The 19,572-nt window shown below is 41.5% G+C and overlaps 1 protein-coding gene across 3 annotated transcripts in view; it reads left to right on the top strand.

Annotated features, from left to right (window-relative positions):
* Positions 1-6,232, top strand: part of LOC121527129 (sorting nexin-16-like) — a 53,129-nt gene extending 46,897 nt beyond the window's left edge. For 2 of the 3 annotated variants that reach the window (XM_041813863.1, XM_041813862.1), the window contains exon 8: positions 711-6,232. In XM_041813863.1, the coding sequence (XP_041669797.1) occupies positions 711-828 (118 nt within the window). In that variant the 3' untranslated portion in view covers positions 829-6,232. The remainder of the gene's footprint in view (positions 1-710) is intronic. The other variant, XM_041813864.1, reaches the window with a different exon arrangement.
* The last annotated feature ends 13,340 nt before the right edge of the window (positions 6,233-19,572 follow it).

The raw sequence follows: 19,572 nt of genomic DNA, 5'->3' as shown, positions 1-19,572 counted from the left end.
TGAGGCAGTTCTTCATTAGGCACCAAAGATGTGCCTTAGGCTTGGAACACACTAGACATTGGAAGGCTTAATTTTGGGTTCTGTGTGTGTGTGGGTGGGTGTGTGTGTGTGTGTGTGGGTGTGGGTGTGTGTGTGCGCGCGCGCTTGGGGGTCCTGACTCAAGGTTTGTGGCAACCAAGAGACTTGAGCTTAGTTGCAATAAACTGTAGTTCCTTTTAATGTCTGAGAAAAAGTGAAAACACTGAATAAGTAGCTATAGTTTTATAATCTGAAAGCTAAACTGTAGAAAAAAGTAGAGAAATCAAACATGACACTCGCAGCTCAGATTTAGACTTGTAGGGTGGGCTGAAAGTGAGAGAGAGACGCTTCTTATTGAACTACCATAAATCATTCAAATGACCAAATTCTGATTCATAAAAAAACACTCTAATCCTGTAGTTAAACTTTTTCTACCATGCAGTGAGAGAAGGGAGACATTCGGAGGTAAACCTGACTTCCTGCTGTGTTTCTGGTGTGGTGACTTAATAACATGTCGCACAGTTTCTGTCTTCTTCCACAAGGTTGGCTAACAGCTTCAGATGTATGAGTGCCTGTCTTCTTCTGGATCCTGCCGCTGTGTCTGGCTTCATGTTGCTATGTTGAGTCTTCACGTTGTGTTGAATTAACAAGCTGGATGAATCAGACGCTGAGTGTCTCCTCTCCCTCTGTAGTGGCAGATGTGAGGTCCAGCCGGTACGATCCTCTGCCTGTTGGTGCGGCCCCTTGCTCAGTGCGTCTCCTCCGGTCATCCAGGTCACTCAGCTTTACCACCACAAACTGGAACACTAAGGACAACTTCTGCATCGCCTCTTTCAACTTAATATTGAAAACTTTATATGCTTTTCCTGCCCTCTTTTTGGCCTAATCACCACAACCCCCACCCCCACCCCCCACCCCCACCTTCAGCTATGGATCTGCTGCAGCCTTGAACTCAGAACAGCATGTTGGTGGTTAAAAGGGAACATTTATCCTGCAGCAGGGAGTTTCACTCATAATTCCCTGTAAACGCTGGCTGGTGGGATATTTCCTCTGGCATCTGCAGAAGAATCCACAGATAACTATGTCTTAAAAGACACTACTACTCTTTTGGAAACCTCAAAATGAATTTTCTCAAACTGTTCAGAATGCCTTGGTTCATGCAGTTTCCTTTTGAACCTCTGATTGTGGCCGCCTCAATGGATCGTGGTGATCTTGTGGTCACAGAGCCAGTTTGGCTTCCTGACCAAAAATACCTGAAGACACTCATCTGCAGGTGGGTTAATGACTTAAAAATCAGTGACAATCTCGAGAGTCTAAACGTTTATCTCATGGGTTTGTGCTAACGTGCGTTGCCTTGAGGAATCTTGTTGTGGGATTTTGTTGTTGTCTTCTGAAAGAAGAGACACAAGCTCCCCCATGTGGCTGTAGAGAAAAGAAAAAAGTCTGGAAATCTCTCATAAACACAAGAATTCAGATGGGTATTACAGAGGATGGATGGCTTTCTGGTGCAGGTGCTTCCATGACATTTCTTTGTACTTTCATGGAACTGTTGAGGAATTTTTCACTTTCAGTCACAGTTTTTCCTCACATTTCTTCTTGTTAATAGTGCCATGTATGGTGAAGTTCTTATTTTAGAGGACTTTAACAGTAAACACTTCCATTCCTCATATACACTCACATGAATCCTGCTGCTGTGTGTTTATTGTACAGTTTAATCAGAGTCTGTTTTGTCATTCAACAGAAATCTACATTTCTGGCCAGTCTGACTGATGCAGGTCATTTTGGTTAATAATGAAGGTTTGAAATGTTCACTCACTGCCTCTACATCAATGACAATTGAAAATGAAACGCTGAACAGTAAAGCAGAGATATTGTTATGTACTTCAGCACAGGAAGGCTGAACTTTCCCGTCCGGAGAAGTTCAGAATCTTTTAAAATGTTTCTTGTTTTGACACTTTGTGAATCTAAATTAGTGACATTTCTAGTGACTCATTTCCTTGTTGATTTCAAGGACATTTAAACTTACAAGTCGGCTAGTTTGCAGAAGTGAAAGGACTGAGAAAACAATCAGAATTTAGTTAATTTACCACAGCTTGCGCTAACAAAACCATGCTGTGTGTAGCTTATTTTATATACCAGATAAAAGGTGGCCATGCTGCTGTGCTGTCACGCTTAGACTGCAAAGATAAATTACTGTTCTAATGTCATCCTGTTATATTTCAGGTTTTTAGTCATGTAAATGTTGAGATTACAAAATCTGTTTATTATTGTTATTATTGGTAACTGATAACACTACTGAGTACAAAGACATGGATACTGAAAACCCAGAGAAAGTCGGGCCATATTTTATGTTTAAAACATGTTTGATAATGGCCATTGGTTACCATTAGACTGCAGCTAACTTTAGCATTCAGGTTTTTCCTTCTTATTAATTATGTTTGGTAATGCTTTTTGTTGATTTTAGATAATAATGTCCATCTTTAACTTATTTATTAAGCATGAGGTAAACCCTCTGACTGTATTTGCACCTCATCTTTATTATGCAGCACTATTTTAAAGCTCCACTTCTATTTTCATGTCACTCAACCGCAGCAGTTTAGAGCGCCTCATCTACCGGTGGTCAGATGAATCCTATAAAGAATTTAAAAAATAAACAGAAACGGAATTGTTGCTTATTTTCTAGGTGTTGAGGTAAAGATCACTTAGCTGTACCCCAAACTGTAAACATCACGTTCCAGGATACCTATTGTAAAGCTAACACTAATAATTACACCATCATTTTACGTCTAATCATTCTTATTGATTCATACTGGTGTCCTTGTGTGTCAGCCCACAGTGTGCTTCAGCTTTGCAGGAGCATGAAAGAGCACAATATGGCAGAAGCTCCACAAAAACACTCAGTCAGACATGCGCACACACACACACACACACACCCACACACACACACACACACACAGCACTGTGCTCCCACAGGCTCTGCTGATTATTTTTGCCATTTAAAGGTACAGTGTGTAATATTTAGCCTGGTAGCCTTCAGCAGAAATAGCTTGGTAAGAATGAAACATAGTTTCTGTAATAGATCTGTCTCCATGAGTGTTGAATCACCTGAATACAAAAATGTAATTCTTTTCATTAACTCGGAATAAACCTTTAATCCACACTTAGGGAGAGTCCCCTCCAAGGATGCTGCCATCTTGGATTTTTGCATTTTGCATGTTTCTATGCTACTACAGAATGAACCAAATGACAGATACACTTTTTTATTCCACTGGTTGCCACAGTTTCCACCAGAAAAAATGAGCATCACAATTGACTGTTAGATGTTGCTGATGTTCCCAATTTTACCCACTGCACCATTAGCGCCTCTGTTACTAGCTCCAAAGACAGCACAGTGGGGGATCACCTTGTCTCTTAATTTCACCTTTGTGACATTCACAGAGAAGGCAACATGTCAGAGGGCTTGAAATGGTGCTTTTGTTTTTTTTTTTGTAGTGGTCAGTCTGTAATATTTAAACCATTATCAGAATCTCAACCTCCACATAACTAAAACCTGGATTATTGGAGCACAACAGGATAACAACATGCTAGCTTCCCACCTGAGCGTAGCTTCACAGGAGCATGGTTGCAGTTGTCTTATGAACCACCATTATTAGAAACAGTTCATCACATTAATGTGCAAGGAAGCAAAGTCAAATTAGGTAGGCTGAGTTTGGCTAGCTTTAGCAATGCCAACACTTCCTGCCGTCGCTCCTTCTCGCAGGTTAACATTTACACCTCTGTTACAATTAAACATTGCTCTGGTCGAGAGGTTATACGTCAGTTTATGTCTTTCTACTCCTATGGGTGTCGCCCACTGCTCTGATTGAAACCTGTATATGAGAGAAAGGAGAACAGGCCCATTAACTGGAGCTAAAGCGCCCACTTGTGGTAAGTGGCTGCTTTACAGCTTACACGCAACACTATCAAGGTGTGTCAACTAAAAGTTATTTTACCTCTGGCAGCTCAGATGGTTATTTGAAGTGTCTGACAACATCACAGAAAGTATCCATACGGAGAGATAGCCTTTCGTCAAAAAGAACGAGGGTTTTTACACAGACACGGCTGCCACATCACTCTACAAATACACCAGACTCCATTCACTAAAAAGGAAATGTGCCAGATTCAGGAGTGAAGAGTTTGTTTTTGTGTGTTGGGCATGGTCATAACAAAGTTTCTGTAACAAAAACAGCTGATCAAAGCTGTCATAGACTGTGACCCCCCCCCCCCCAGATCTTCTTTGAAGTCAAGTTTGGCAAAATTGCAAACAAATAAGATTACCATGCTCAGGCTAATTTAACTCAAAGGAATGCATTGCACTGCAGCCAAGAACGGCCTGTTTCTCTGCTGAATCAAGCCGTTCTCAGATTTTCTCCCCATGATGTCATGTGGGGAGTTAGCCCCACCCCCAGGTTTGGTTGGCCCTCCCCAACTCCTGATCCTTCTCCCAGCTGGCAGCTGCGAAGAGGATTAGGAGAGACACATCCATTTCCTGTGAGGGGCGGGGTCAGATGGCTCAGTAACATTTAAAGCCACAGACTGCTGGTTCTGAGCGGGGCTAAAACTGAGGGGTTTTCAGGCATGCAAAAATCTGATACTGGAGTGTTTTTTTTCAGTAACAAACTTTACAGGCATGTTTTGGGGATCTCTGAGGCCAATATAAACTTGTCATAAAGGGGTAAAATATGTGAACTTTATAGAAAGCATAAAGAAACCTTGTAATACTTCACGATGGCATTCATTGACAGAAAAACAGGACCTACCTGAGAGATGGTATGTTCAAAAAAAGAGGGGAAATGAGACATCTCGCTTTGTTTTTAATTAGTCTGTAAATACAATGGGAGCTATTGTTGTGGTATTGATGCAGCAGACTGTTGAGCTGGCTCTGTATCAGACTGTTAACAGGCCTCCACTTCATCCTTTAAAGCCATATTTTCAAGACCTAAACAACTCTCTAAGGCCCCGTCCACACAGAGATAAATTCAGGAGTATACGCAAAAGTTTTTTGTCGAATCGGCCTTTTAATCCACGTGGAAATGGCGTTTTGGGTGACTGTCAACAATACTTTTTGAAAACAGGTCCCAGACTGCACAAATCCGTAAATGACTACCATTTCGTCTCCGTGTGGACAGCCAACCGCACCTATCTTGAAACAATTACATCACACATAGTGTAGCCCTCTCAAGATGCCTGTGCGGTCTGGCCAACACCACAATGGCGGATTACAGGGTTGTGTTTGTGCTCCAGAAGCTACTCAGCTTGTTATGGCTTTTACAGCAAAATCTGACGCTCCTTTACCTCCACCGCGAAACGCACACACCAGATGTTCTTAAATCCAACGTGGAGAACAACCAGAAGGGCAACTAGAAAAAAGTTTGTGTCAGTTTTCTGTGATCTTCTTCTCTCTTTTGGTGCATTTCCGTAGCAGCATTACAGCGCCACGTATAGGCTTGACATATGCACTACAGCGTTTTCAGCCGTTTCCTGTGGTTTGGTGCTTACGCGGATATTTTCTGAAATGATCCCATCTGTACAGAAAATGTTATAAAACGAAATGAGTATTTATCATTTTCATCTGCGTGTAGACGGGGCCTAAGAGACAAATGTTTTACATTTGCTGAATTTCTCTCTCTTTGACGACGGATTTTTGAAGAGTGTTAGCACTACAGTCAAAGTTGTCTCAAAGCGAGCCTGGAGAGGTCATATGATGCACTTTATGGATGAATGGTGACCCTTAGTGTTTGCTAGGACTTGTTTGTACTACTTTATTTGTTGTAGACAGACACATGCCTTTTCAACTGTTGAATCTGTCTCTCCTCTGAGCTGATGTGTTCATATGTGATTGGGTTTTTGTTTTTCTGTCATTTCCTCTTATGTCTTAAGTGCCTTACAGATCTTTCACTTTACTTTTGATGTGTTTGAACAGCTTTATAGACTTGTTTAAATATGTTCCTCTGATGCTTTTGATTGACACTCGTGTGCATGTTGTTAGGCTAAACTAAAATGTTTTTATAATATTAAAATCTTAGATCACATGTACACTGATAGTTGCACTATGAAAGATAATTATGAATAATGATTCACAATAATGCCCTGGAGTTAAAGGGATAATCCACTGAAAAAGTTTGCTCTGTAAATACTGAAATGAGGACCATAAGGAAATATTTAAATTACACAAATAAACATGAATGATGTATGAAACACAGGTGCATGTTTCCTGTTTTCAACTTGTCTTGTGGTATTTCTGGTTTGTGTTTTAGCTATGTAACTTTATGGTCTGCTTGGATTGTTGGGTTTACAGTTACAGAACAACTCTTTTTTTAATGCTAATAATTCTTTCTACACACTTACACTCTGACTACATTCCCCTCCAAAAATATGGGAACGGTTTCCTTCATTTTTGTTATAGACCGAAGATCAACATTTCAGCTTTTATTTCCAGGTATTTACATCTGGATCTGATACACAACTTCGGAGATAGCTTTATTTGCAACAGAACACCAAATGTTTAGGTGAGTCAAAAGTATTGGGACAGAGAGATTTAAAACAGATAAAAGTGAATAAGACTTAATATTGAGTTGTAAATCCTTTTCTTGCAGTAACTGCATCAATCCTGTGAGCCTCTGGTATCACTAAACTTTAGCATTCTTCTTGTGTAAATCTTTTCCCAGGCTTTCACCTCAGCCTCTTTCAGTTGTTTGTTTTGGGGGGTTTCTCACCTCAGTCTCATCTTTAGCACGTTAAATGCTCTATAGCAGAAGTAGCCAACGAGGTGCCCGCGAGTGCCTGGTTGCCCGCAGGGTGCCGATAAGTCACCCGCAGGGGACGCTCTAAAAATAGCACCAGCTTGACAAAAAAAAACCTCATAAAATAATTGTATTATTTATACATATATTGCCAACAAATCAAAGCTACATCAACAATGATAGATAACACTCGTGTAGCATTTTAAAACTGTTAATGCATTTTTAAATGAACTTTGACCTGCCAAAGGATCAAAGTTTACGGTGACGTGCGGTGATGCCACTCCTCTCTCACAGTTAAAACCCGTTTGCTGGCACAGCGCACGCTAACTTTCAACGAAACAATGGCAGCAAAGCAGAAAAGACTTTCCCTTTTCACAAGGAGTCAGAAGAAGAGTTTTTCTTTACACCCATAAAAGAAAGGGGTGTTTGTCTCATTTGTGGAGCGTCTGCAGCAGCAGCAAAGCGGCACAACGTCGAGAGACACTTTACCCCTTGCCACAGAACATTCAGTGCTAGCTTCCTTCCAGGCAGCTCACTGTGGGCAGAGAAAGCCCACGAGCTAAAGGTGGCTTTGGGCAAACAGCAGTCATTTTTCACCGGGCCAATGAAAAGTCCCAGGCAGCAATGGAAGCCTCTTTTCGAGCTGCACATTATTTAGCAAAGAGCGAGAAACCATTCTCCAGTAGTGATGTACTGAAAGGAGCAATGATGGTTATCGTGAACACAGAGTTAAAAGATGAGAAGAACTGGCCCCATGCAGTCTCCACTCTCTCCAACATCCAGCTGGGGGCAAGTACAACTGCCAGAAGATTGTCGGCCAGTGGTGTGCACAGGGGGTGGGGGGGGGGGTGGGGGGGGGGCAGTTGCCCCTCATTGTGGCCCAATTGTTGAAAAACGTGTGCTAAGGTGCCCTCTTTGGAGCCAAAATGCGTGCTAAAATGCCCTCTTCGGAGCCAAAACACACACTGAAGTGCCCTCGAGAGCCAAAACGCGTGCTAAAGTTGCCTCCTGGTTGGCAAAACACACTAAACTGCCCTCTTGGATGGAAAAAACACTCTAAACTGCCCCCTTGGCTGGTTGAAACATGATAAACTGCCCACTTGGGTGGCAAAAAGGCGTGTTTAAGTACCCTCCTCATTTGCAAAACACACTAAACTGCCCTCTTGGGTGAAGAAAACACATTGAACTCCAGAAGACCATTAGGGCCAAGAAATACTATGAAACACTACTATTGCAATGACTTTTATGTTGGGCCCTTTTTTGATCTATATTGAGCCAGAACTATATCTCACAGAACCAGTTTGGATTATCTGGTGCTAATATGGTGTTAAAATGCACTAGAATACAGGAAATGGCATTTACTTCATTGAAAATGTTCTGGGGGAAGACCCCCAGACCCCCTAGGGATTTATTGATTTATTTCTGTGTTCTTCACAGTCCAACGTTGAATCTACACAGGTCTTGTGGATGCTGATCCTTACTACAAACTAACTTGAGTCTGTTTTAAGGCTATATAATATGCCATTTATAGAACATATAAACATGTCTAAAGTGCCCTCGAAAACACGGCAAACTTAGTGCCCTCTTCAGTGGCGAGAATGCGCTGTATGTGCCCTTTTTTTTTCTTTTTGCCCCTGCTCTTGAAAAAGTCTGTGCACGCCACTGTTGTTGGCTCTGTCCAGGAACTTGACAGAGCAGCTTGACCAGGACTTGAGTATGTACATGTGGTTTAGCATCCAGTGTGACGAGTCAGTGGAGCAGCAGTACAGCACAGCTGATGGTGTTTGTCCGGATGGTGTTTCATGATTTCTCCACAAAACAAGAACTCCTGACACTACAGCCGCTTGAGACTTTTCTGCAATGATTTCTGTCACTTCTGGATGAAATCAAGGAGTTCATGGAAGCTTCACTGCTTCAAGACACTGAGTGGATACTGGACCTTGCCTTTCTGACCGACATAACTGGAAAACTGAACAGTCTGAACTGTGTGCTGCAAGGTAAAGGTAAGACCGTTTCTGACATGATCAGCTCTGTTAATGCTTTCAAAGCCAAGATGAACATTTTCTCGATGCTTTTATAGAGAAAAAAACACTGCATTTTCCCTCAGTGCAGTCACTGCTAAATGACAGTGAATCTGCACCAGGGGCTCTAGACAGGGCGGTAGGAAAGTATTGTCAACTCATAAACAGACTTGGGCAAGAGTTTGAGGACAGGTTTTGTGACTTCGATCAGCTGGAGCCATGTGTGACATTTATTTCAAATCGTTTAATGCAAGTAGATGTCCCTTGCATTGCTGAGCAACTGAGTGCAACATTCAACTTGGATGCTGGTGAGGTAGAGATGGAAATTCTTACCTTGCAAAGAGACATTAATCCTAAAAGCCCACCAAGGTGCACCAAACTTTTGGTGCCTTGTAGACCCAGAAAAGTATAAAAGTGTGTGCACAGTGGCTATGAAGTTGTCTGTCTGTTTGGGTCAACCTATCAGTGTGAGTCAGCATTTTCTGATATGAACTTTATTAAAAACAAACACAGAACACGCCTAACTGATGCACATCTGCAAGACTAGCTGACTACTGACTAATAAGGAGTTAAGAGATGTTTGCTTCAGAAATGTGGAAAAAAAATGTTTGAACAGTTGAAATTTGAACCTTAATATTACACACAAATGCTACAGGTGTGGACATTTTTACAAAATGGGACTGATAATTTGTTCAGAAGATGCCCCAGATGATTTGTACAGAAATGTGACAAATTGTATAATTTGTGATATGGATTTTTTTCACAAATATAATTTGTACAAAAATGTCACAGTATGACTGCAACTTTCACAAAAACAATGCAAATTTCATGTAAAAACATGCATTTCAAATGTTTGATAAATTACGATGAATAACGCTTGAGAAACAATTCATAGTCAGAATGAACATGTTCTCATTTGTTTGTTGCAAAATATTAATGTCAAAGCAAACTGGGCAAATTTCGGAACATGAAATCAAACAAGTAGCCCTCCATAGCACTCGCCATCCTTCAGTTAGCTCTCAGGCTTTTAAAGGTTGGTGACCCCTGCTCTATAGGGTTTAAGTCTGGAGATTGACATGGTCAGTCTAAAACTTTCCACTTCTTGCCCCTGATGAACTCCTTTGTTGTTTTGCCTGTGTGTGTTGGGTCATTATCTTGCTGCATGATGAAAGATCTCCCCATCAGTTTGGTTGCATCTTTCTTTAAATTGGCAGACAAAATGTATCTTTCAATTACTGAGTTCATTTCTGCTGCCATCATGTGTTACATCATCAATGAAGATGATTGAGCCCGTCCCAGAAGAAGACATGCAAGCTAAAGCCATGACATTGAGGTTGTTGCTGATGTCACTAACAGCAGATGGTGATACCTTCACTCCTGTCCTCTGGAGGTTGTTGCTGATGTCACTAACAGTAGATGGTGATACCTTCACTCCTGTCCTCTGGAGGTTGTTGATGATGTCACTAACAGTAGATGGTGATACCTTCACTCCTGTCCTCTGGAGGTTGTTGATGATGTCACTAACAGTAGATGGTGATACCTTCACTCCTGTCCTCTGGAGGTTGTTGATGATGTCACTAACAGCAGATGGTGATACCTTCACTCCTGTTTTATTTATTCAGTAGCATGTGCTTTTAAGCTTTTTCAAAGTAAAAAAAAACATCTGATTTGGGTTTTTTTCAGTTTGGCAACAAGAATGAAATTTCCATGTTGTGATCAGCAGGGTCAATCTGTTTATCAAAATCCAAGCTAGTTCTTTTTACATTCACCAGTAATCAGAGATAACGTACCTTTACCAAAGTTAAAGATTCAGGGTTTTTGAGAAAACATTAGGGGCACAGACCCCACAAGCCCCCCCATGGCTCCACCTCTGACTGATAAATGTACCCACCACACAGGATTTACACATCACATCAGCACAGTGTCAGAAACGTAGGGTTAGAAACACATTAGGAAACAACTGATTACAGACATATTTCAAGAGCACCTGCAGCAGTTTTTAAGGAGAATTATCCTGTTAGCTCTACTAAAAGAACCAAGTTAGAGGGCTGTGCTGGGATCAGGTCTGAATTTAATTTTTGCTGGCACTGAAACTGTTTAAGTTAGTAAACAGGGAACAGTCTAATGCCTTAAATGCACACAGAAGCTTTAATGCTCCTCATAGCGCTGCAGACATACAGTATGAGCGTCTCCACTGCTCTGATGTGTCTCATGACGCACAGGAAGGGACGGCACAGAGATACTGAGCCATCACACTGTTATTCGAGGGGAAATCCCTTCTATCCATAAAAATGGGCCTCTTTTCATAAAGCGTTTAATTTATGGACAAGGACAGGGACAGAAAGGGGCAAACAGAGTAAAAACGAACTCTCTGTAGGAGCTGACTGAAGTACGCTGCACTTTCTGGCACTCGTGAACAATGATCAGGAAGATAATTCCACCTACAGCTTAAAAACAAAGGATGTGTACATAAAGCTTTAAATTTAACCCTGACATTACTCTTATTAATATAACCAGGGCTAAATTAGTCCGGGCTGTCAGCTGTTATGGCTGACGAGGATGGTAGTTTTCTTTCCTGCTTCATTCAGTGAGAAAACTTTGACTAGAACAGTGTAAAACCTTATTTTTCAAGGGCAGTGCTTAAGTGAACGTAATATTATCATTTGTTAAACTGAACGCAGCTTCTGTCAGTCCGTGTTTTACATGGATGGTCAGACTTTAGGAGGAATTGGACACGCATGTTGCGGGTGCAGGTTGGAGGGATGACACACTGCACAAGCAGGTGTTAATGATGATCAAGAGTGAAGTAACCATGGTTGGGAGGTGTCATGCAGAGAGACGAAGCACCGGAGACAGGAGTTCTGTTTGCAGCTGGGACCAGGAGCTTTATTTCACACACACTGGGAATAGAACAGCTCCACATCTGGTTCTGGCACCTTACAAGTGACAGTAAACATTCAAAATAAATCTCTGAGAGCAATATCTCAGTGTACAGCATTAATTGCATATAAAAGTAAATAAAATATCTATTAATGAAAATAAAGTTCTGCACATCTTCTTAATAAGGCACTTTCAACATGTTGTGACAAGTTTCAGGTCACAATAGAAAATACCCTGAACTAATGACATGACCGTGGGAAAGAATGAGAAGCTAATGTGTGATCAAAAGGCATTCCTAACATGTGCACATACACTGAAGCTAACTGACTAGCTGGTTTATTCTTACCAAAAACACCAGTACAAATGTATAAAACTCACATCAGTTGGTACATAAACATCCTACATGAACACATTCATTGAAAATACTGGCTGGGTGGCTGTTTTAAAGTTTATACATTTCAATATGACACAGAGAACAATCTGCCGTGCTTACCTTACAAGTGACAGTAAACATTAAAGAAAAAATGGCGCTCGCACGGCAGGATAGCGCAATCTAAGGAGCCCTGTGAGGGACAAACTACTTCTACAGCTATCCTCCTCAGGGAATACAAAGCGCAACAGCGACACCCTGTGGCGAGTTTAGGTCACTACCTTACATGCACATCAGAGACACATGAACAATTAACACTGATGAACAATTAACACACGTGACTGCATTTACACGAGTGGATATAAAAGCATGCGCTAAGTGGTGAAAATAAATACCGTTAACAGCAATGGCTTTAGCAGTATTAGAAGACATTGTTAAATGGTGCAAGACGAAGAAAGTGTGTGTTCAGAGACAGAGAGGATTTACTGGCGCATGATGACAACTGGCTCATCAGCTGCTTTAGGTTCCCGAGGGAAATCCTCCTGGAACTGTTCGCAGAGATGCAGCCAGGAGCGCGACACAGCAAGGAGCTATGCGCTGCCTGTTTCCAGACAGGTGCTGACCACACTGGAGTTCTTAGCAGCTGAGGCATTCCAGTCCGGACTGTGCTAGTCGACCCTGAACCGAGCCATGCCAGCCGTGTGGGACGGAATTATCCACGTCCACCAGGTATATCAAATTCCCATACAATGCAGCTGAACAGGTCAACATTATTCATCATTAAAGAGCAATTTGCAGCGAGAGCTAATCGGAGCTATCAACTGCACACACATTGCTATAAAAGCGCCATCACATGATGAGTTAGTAAATGTCAACAGGAAAAATTTTCATTCGATCAACATACAGATCATATGTGATGCACAAAAGCAATTAACCAACATTGTGGCGAGGTGGCCTGGTTCAACACACGATTCATACCTTCTGAGTGACAGCATGGTTGGGACCAGACTACAAGCTGGCACTGTGGGCGATGGGGGGCTTCTTGGTGAGTACATTTATTCATTTAATTGTCCTGATATTAATCCCCATGATGCGCATTGAGCATGTGCGTTCCTAAATACTATCCCGTCTTCACAGCATCATTACTAGTCAGTGGCTAAAGTTAGTGACTTGCTGTTTTTTGCTGGTTAAAGTACAGCTTCAGATCTTTCCAACAAGCCCCTGTTTGTCTCTGTGCAAAAAATACTCATGTTAATAACTCCATGTGTAAAGTGTGAAATCCGTGCATAAAGTGTCAAATGACTTAATCGGCCTCACCTTTTCCCTGGCGCACTTCTGCACTAATTTGCAACAATAGAGTGTGATTTATGTAAGTAGTGAATAAAATGAAGAATTGGAAACTGTAAATCCAGTTTACTTTGTCTGCTTTGTGGCAACTCTCTGTTCAAATGGGGTGAGCCCCTCTTCTGCCCCCCCCCCCCTTGATGTCGAACCACTTCTTCTTCAATTCAGCATGTGTGCGCTTTTCTGACCCCACAGCACTGACAGCCTCACACACACTCTCCCTCTCACTCCTCTTGCGTTTACAGTTTATGCCGACAGCGTGCAGCAACCAAAGAGGACATTTCTGTGTGCCTCCACTTCAGTTATAAGTGTCTCCAATTCGCTTTCTGTGAAGTTCTCCTTTTTTCCCGTCTTACTCATTCTTTTGTTTTAATTTTCTGATCGTGCAGAGAGGGGGATCTCAGGCGCAGGGCTCATTTAAATATGATTTGTGTATTTAAATGGGGGCGTGGACAAGGAGGAGTCGGGTACTCCAACATGTGTGCTCAATTCCACGTTGATTGGGATGTACAAAGGAAATGTGCTTGGATTCATGCGAGTGCACAGATTCATACATCTGGATATTTTTATGAGTATGATGTTTTCTGGATTTGAGTGTACGCCATGTTTCAGTAGGAAATCCACGCAAGTCTTTGTACATGAGGCCCCTGGTGAAGATGCAGCTGTTTTGTGGCACCCCCTGGTGGCTGCTGATGGCAAGTACAGGAAAATCCTGGCAATGTTAAACAGAGTCAGAGGAAGACAGGAAAGGAGCATGGGTGTGTGTGTGTGTGTGTGTGTGTGTGTGTGTGGGTGGGGGGGCCTATTAAGCACAAAGATTACTATCCCAGCCTGTTTGAATTTTGTTGTATCATAGTGGTCCATAGTCTTTATCACAAACTAAAACTGTTAAGTTAAAAATATCACTGATGTAAATGGTTACAGCTTTAAGTGGCGGTGAGGTGTTAAAAAATATGGAGAAGGTCTTGAAAAAGTGTTAAAAAGGTATTAAAATTAACTTCAAGATTCCTGGGATAATGGGGCTCGTTTTCTCGTGATAACGAATAATTTCTGTCCGTTTTCTCGTGATCTCGACTTATTTTTCTCGTTATCTCGAGATAACAACCTTTGTTTTCCCGTGTTAATGAGTTGATTTATCCCGTTATCTCGGGATAATGGGGCTCGTTTTCTCGTGATAAAGAGATCATTTCCAGATGGTGTAGGAAACAAAACTGAAGGCTGATCACTCTGAGAGCCAACCCATCACATGCTCTGCGGTTGCTGTCCCCACAGTGAGGTAAGTTTAGCCTGTTTCTCTCTGTGTTTGTGCTTCAGCAACTTTGTGGGTACCTTTATCATAACCTGAAGTTAACAACAATAACGGCGGGGAACAACGGTGCATTTTATGTGTTTGTGTGTGTGCTTGCTTGGGGGTCCTGCTGTGTACGGGCCACGTACCGTACTCTCCTCGCTGTAACACCATGCAAAATGACGCTAGTAATTGCATTCAAACGTGTCATCGTTCGACCTGGCCTGCCTTTCTCCACCTGTGCAGGTAGGCTGCAAGACTCTCTCCCTCCTCACACCGTCTCCCCGAGTCGGGAGCAGTGGGGTTGAGCTGCAGGCGTATATGCTCGCTTTCTATACAGTTAGATAGAACGTGTTTTCGCTGCTTCTGTGATCACTGTAGATGAAATAGATGCGGTAAAATGCACATTTTCTCCTCTGTAAATGAACACATCAGTCAAAATTCAAAATGTAGTAAAACCTGAAATGTCAACACTGCTGCTCTCATGGTTCCTGCAGAGAAACTCTGCTCATGTACCTCTAGGATGCTCCAAGGCCTGTGAGAGATGCAGCCTATGAGTGTACTGTTGACATTGGTGGGTCTACCAAACTAAAAATGTTGAAAGTGTTGGAAATAAACAAAATGACAAATTAAAGTAGCAGAGGAAACACTGGTTTTGATGATACAGGACTGCATTCCTGCTCATTTAGCTGCCTTATTCTGATCATCTTGATTCATGTGTTTTCTTTTGCTCCTCAGCTCTATGCTGGCTGTTCTCTTAGGTTGACACCAGTACACAGAAAATTACATATTTCCACATTTACACAATAACTTATTAATCCAGCATGACTGTTTAATTTTGATAAAATTAGGTCCAAATGACTATTTTTAAGCAAATGAAATTGTTAACCATCTCAAACAGATAGTTATATTTCTTCAAATGGTCAAATGGACAGATCTTACTCAACAGCTCATTGATGTTACTGGGGTATTGGATAATTCAGATGATCCTTGTGCCTTTCCTCTACAAATTATGATGCTTTCTGGGAAGATGTTCAAAATGAGTCGTTAAAGAATACCTCTGATATGGATAAATGATGTTTGTTTGTCTTACAGCTGTAGCAGATGTGGTGGAGGGGCTTCCACTTTCCCCTGGGAGGCCTGTGACCACAGTGGCTCTGAACACACTGTTACTGGGACCAAGTATTCCACAAAGGTAAAACCTCCTGAACAGTACACAACCTCAAACATGAACATGGCTATTTTTTTCAAGTCAGAGTTGGTGATGAGTACATGGCAGATGGAAGCTTTAGTGATGTTGACAACTGATTTTCAGAGCTGCTCCAGGAGCAGAAATAATCTTGCTAGTAGAGTTATTTGTCAGGAGCCAGAGCCAAAATACCTGTTGGTTTAGGTTATAGGCAGAGGCAATGAAAAAGGAAGTCGTTTGTGCCAGTGAACTAGCTGGCTGCGAACTTTCCACAATCATAAATGCAATTTGATTTTCTGCCAGTTTGCACTTTTTGATTTTTTTGCCACTCATTGAGATTTACCTTCAGTGTGGCTTTGCTGCCAAAAGTTGTCCATAATACTAATACTTTTAATATCTACCAAATGTTTCATTTGCATTTTAAATTTTGTATTAATTAATTTGCCCAAAACTGTTTTACAGACTCAAGCATTTTCCATTTCTACGGTGACCATAAAGGCTCCGAGCACACTGTGACCAAGTTCCTGCATCCAGCTGGACATCATCTGTCTATAAGCCACCCCATTCTTTCTGCAGCTGTGGTCTTTCTTTTTTCCTGGGAGCCCAGTGTCTGCACTCTGGTCATCATAGCAATGTCAGAAGAGCAGGAGAATATTGATCACCACATCACATATCTTTTCAATCAAGGTCTGACACAAGCTGAAATAGCTTTATGTCTTGCTGTTCGGCATAATATACACATAAGTGTACGCCATCTTAGAAGGCTGCTAGCGAGACTCCAGCTTTATCGGCGACGCAATCAAAGTGAGCCCGATGTTATAGTTAACTTTATAGCTGACCAGCTAAGTGGTCCTGGACGTCTTCATGGATATCGGATGATGACAGAGAGATGCAGATCAGCAGGATTGCAGGTCACTAGAAACCTGGTGCATGAATTGCCCAGAAGGTATATGACAAAGAAGAGGTAGGAGACTCAGAAGATGGCATTACAGTGTCCTGGGACCAAATTACATTTGGCACATGGACTGACACCGTTTGGCATTGGAGTTAATGGGTGCATTGATGGCTTCTCACGACATGCAAGCAAACTTTACAAACAGCAAATCAGAGGTGATAGCAGCATATTTCATTGGTGCTGTTAGTGAGTGTGGGGGTTGCCCAAAAATAATCAGATCTGATCTTGGAACAGAGAATGTACATGTCAATAGATTACAGTGTTTTTTGCGTGAGGATGAAAATGGCACAGTTCAAGGACCATGTGTTCTTCAAGGGAGAAGTACTGCAAATCAGAGGATTGAAAGCTGGTGGGACACTATCAGAGACAGAATGCTGACTACTGGAGAGACTTGTTTCAGGAGTTCCAAGCAGTGGGGGACTTCAATGGGGATATGGTTGACAAGGGCCTCATTCAGTTCTGCTTTCTTAATGTCATTCAGGTATTCTCAATCACTGACTCACTCACTAGCTGACTGATAAAATACTTAACTGCCTGACTAACTGACTGACTGACTCACTAACTAAAGGACTGACTGACTGACTCTCTGACTAGGGACTGACTGACTCACTAACTGAAGGACTGACTCACACAATCTCTGACTCAAGGACTGACTGACTCACTAACTAAAGGACTGACTGACTGATGTAAGGACTGACTTACATTTTGACTCAAGGACTGACTGACTCAAGGACTGACTGACTGACTGATGTAAGGACTGACTTACATTTTGACTCAAGGACTGACTAACTCAAGGACTGACTTACTCACTGACTGACTAACTCTCTGACTCAAGGACTGACTGACTCACTAACTGAAGGACTGACTGATTCACTTACTGAGTCAAGGACTGGCTGACTCTCTGACTCAAGGACTGACTGACTAACTCACTGAAGGACTGACTGACTGACTGACTCAAGAACTGACTCACTGACTCAAGAACTGACTCACTGACTCAAGAACTGGCTGACTCACTGACTGACTCACTAACTAAAGGACTGACTGGCTAAATTACTGACTGAAGGACTTAGTCACATACTCACTCTTGTCTTATTTTACAGAAGGAGTCTGACACTGGTGACAACATGGAACACCCGCCGGATCTGGCCAGGACGAAATGGTTGTGACTTGTATCATGGAAAACCTTTCCTCATGTATCACGCACCAGAACTCTACCAGGCACAGGACTACCTCATCCCATTGGACCATGAAAGACTGGACATCATCCTGCAACAAGACGTTTGCCATTGGAAAACTGATATTGTCTGTGATCCAGATCTTCATGAGCTCTGCATTTTAGTAATGGAGGAGCATAATCTTCAGGCTGGCCACAATGCTGTCCAAGCTACCAGACTTTACAGACAACTGAGGCCCTTAATAAGAGCACAGTTGTCGGGGCCAGAATAGTCCTTACCTTGGTAGTTTGTTGTTTCACACAAGTGGTTATTACCAATTATCCAGTTGCAGCTGGTTGTGAGATCAGCTCCATTTCCAGATGTTTAACACATACCTGCTCTCTGATTCTTTATCATGGTGTTAGTTTTGTGCAGAACACACGCATCAGTAGGAGTGAACATGCCTTTGTTTTTAGTGTTTACATTTCCTACTTTGAGAAGAGAACAAACTTTTTTTTTCATTTAAGTCTGATATGTCTTAGCTATAGACACCTGCAGTTTCTTAATATTAGACATGGCTTCACTTGCAATGTTACACTCTGCTACAGATGACATTATTTTGTATTGAAAGTTCAAGGTGTGTATTGTTTTTCCCTTTAATTACCCTTGCTCTCAATTATGTGTTTGAAAATGATCAAGGGTTGTTTCATTCTGTTTGATAAATGTAACTAAAAAGTCACACCACAGTAATTAGAGCCTTTTTGAGACTTTGACAGAACATTGTCATTAATATAAATGCTAAATCTTAATACTTTGTGTATATAGCTTTAAATACCTACATCAAGGTGAACCAAGAGGTGATTTATGTTTATCTTATGACTGTTTAGGCAACTGTATGAAGATATTTTCTTTTGAATAAAGTACAGATGAATCCAGTCCACAGCCAGAATCCTTCTCATCTCCACTAATTCTGTGTCATTTGGGAAAAATGCTATTTGGAATGTTATGTCTCTGATAATGTTAAAGTCAGTTACAAATTTAACTCCTTTTAAAATGAACTGTGTACAGAAATGTTGACTTAAAAATCAAATAATTTCCTGTAAACACCCTAAATACATAGCTAACTGTATATTAAATATGTGTTTATTTTAAACTAGTTTCAAGACAACAGAAAGCTTCACTGCATTAGTAAAGTGAGGCACAGTAGGTAAGAAGTTGCAGTCTGGTCTCCTTCCTTCCACATGTTCAGGACCAGAAATCAGCAATCATATGGTAATCACAAGATTAATCATGAACTTTCTTTAAAAATAGGAATGAGAGGGACTCGCATGTCAAACTGTTAAACACAAAGCATTTAATACAAAACATAATACAACATTTTCATCAACATTGAAATTTGTTGATTAAATTGCACCAAAAGTGGTATGACTTGCAATAGTTTGTTATTCAAAGGGCTCTGCATGAAAACAGAACTGAATAAAAACTACATGAAGCCAAAACCCGGCCTTCACAGTGAACTGTGAGAATTCTGATGTTGCGGGGGGGGTCAGAAACCTGAGAACACAAAGCCA

This window comes from Cheilinus undulatus, linkage group 19 (genome assembly GCF_018320785.1).
Source record: "Cheilinus undulatus linkage group 19, ASM1832078v1, whole genome shotgun sequence".
Taxonomy (NCBI): Eukaryota; Metazoa; Chordata; class Actinopteri; order Labriformes; family Labridae; genus Cheilinus; species Cheilinus undulatus.
The sequence above is the reverse complement of the archived record's forward strand: the minus strand, read 5'-3'. Positions and strand labels throughout refer to the sequence as shown.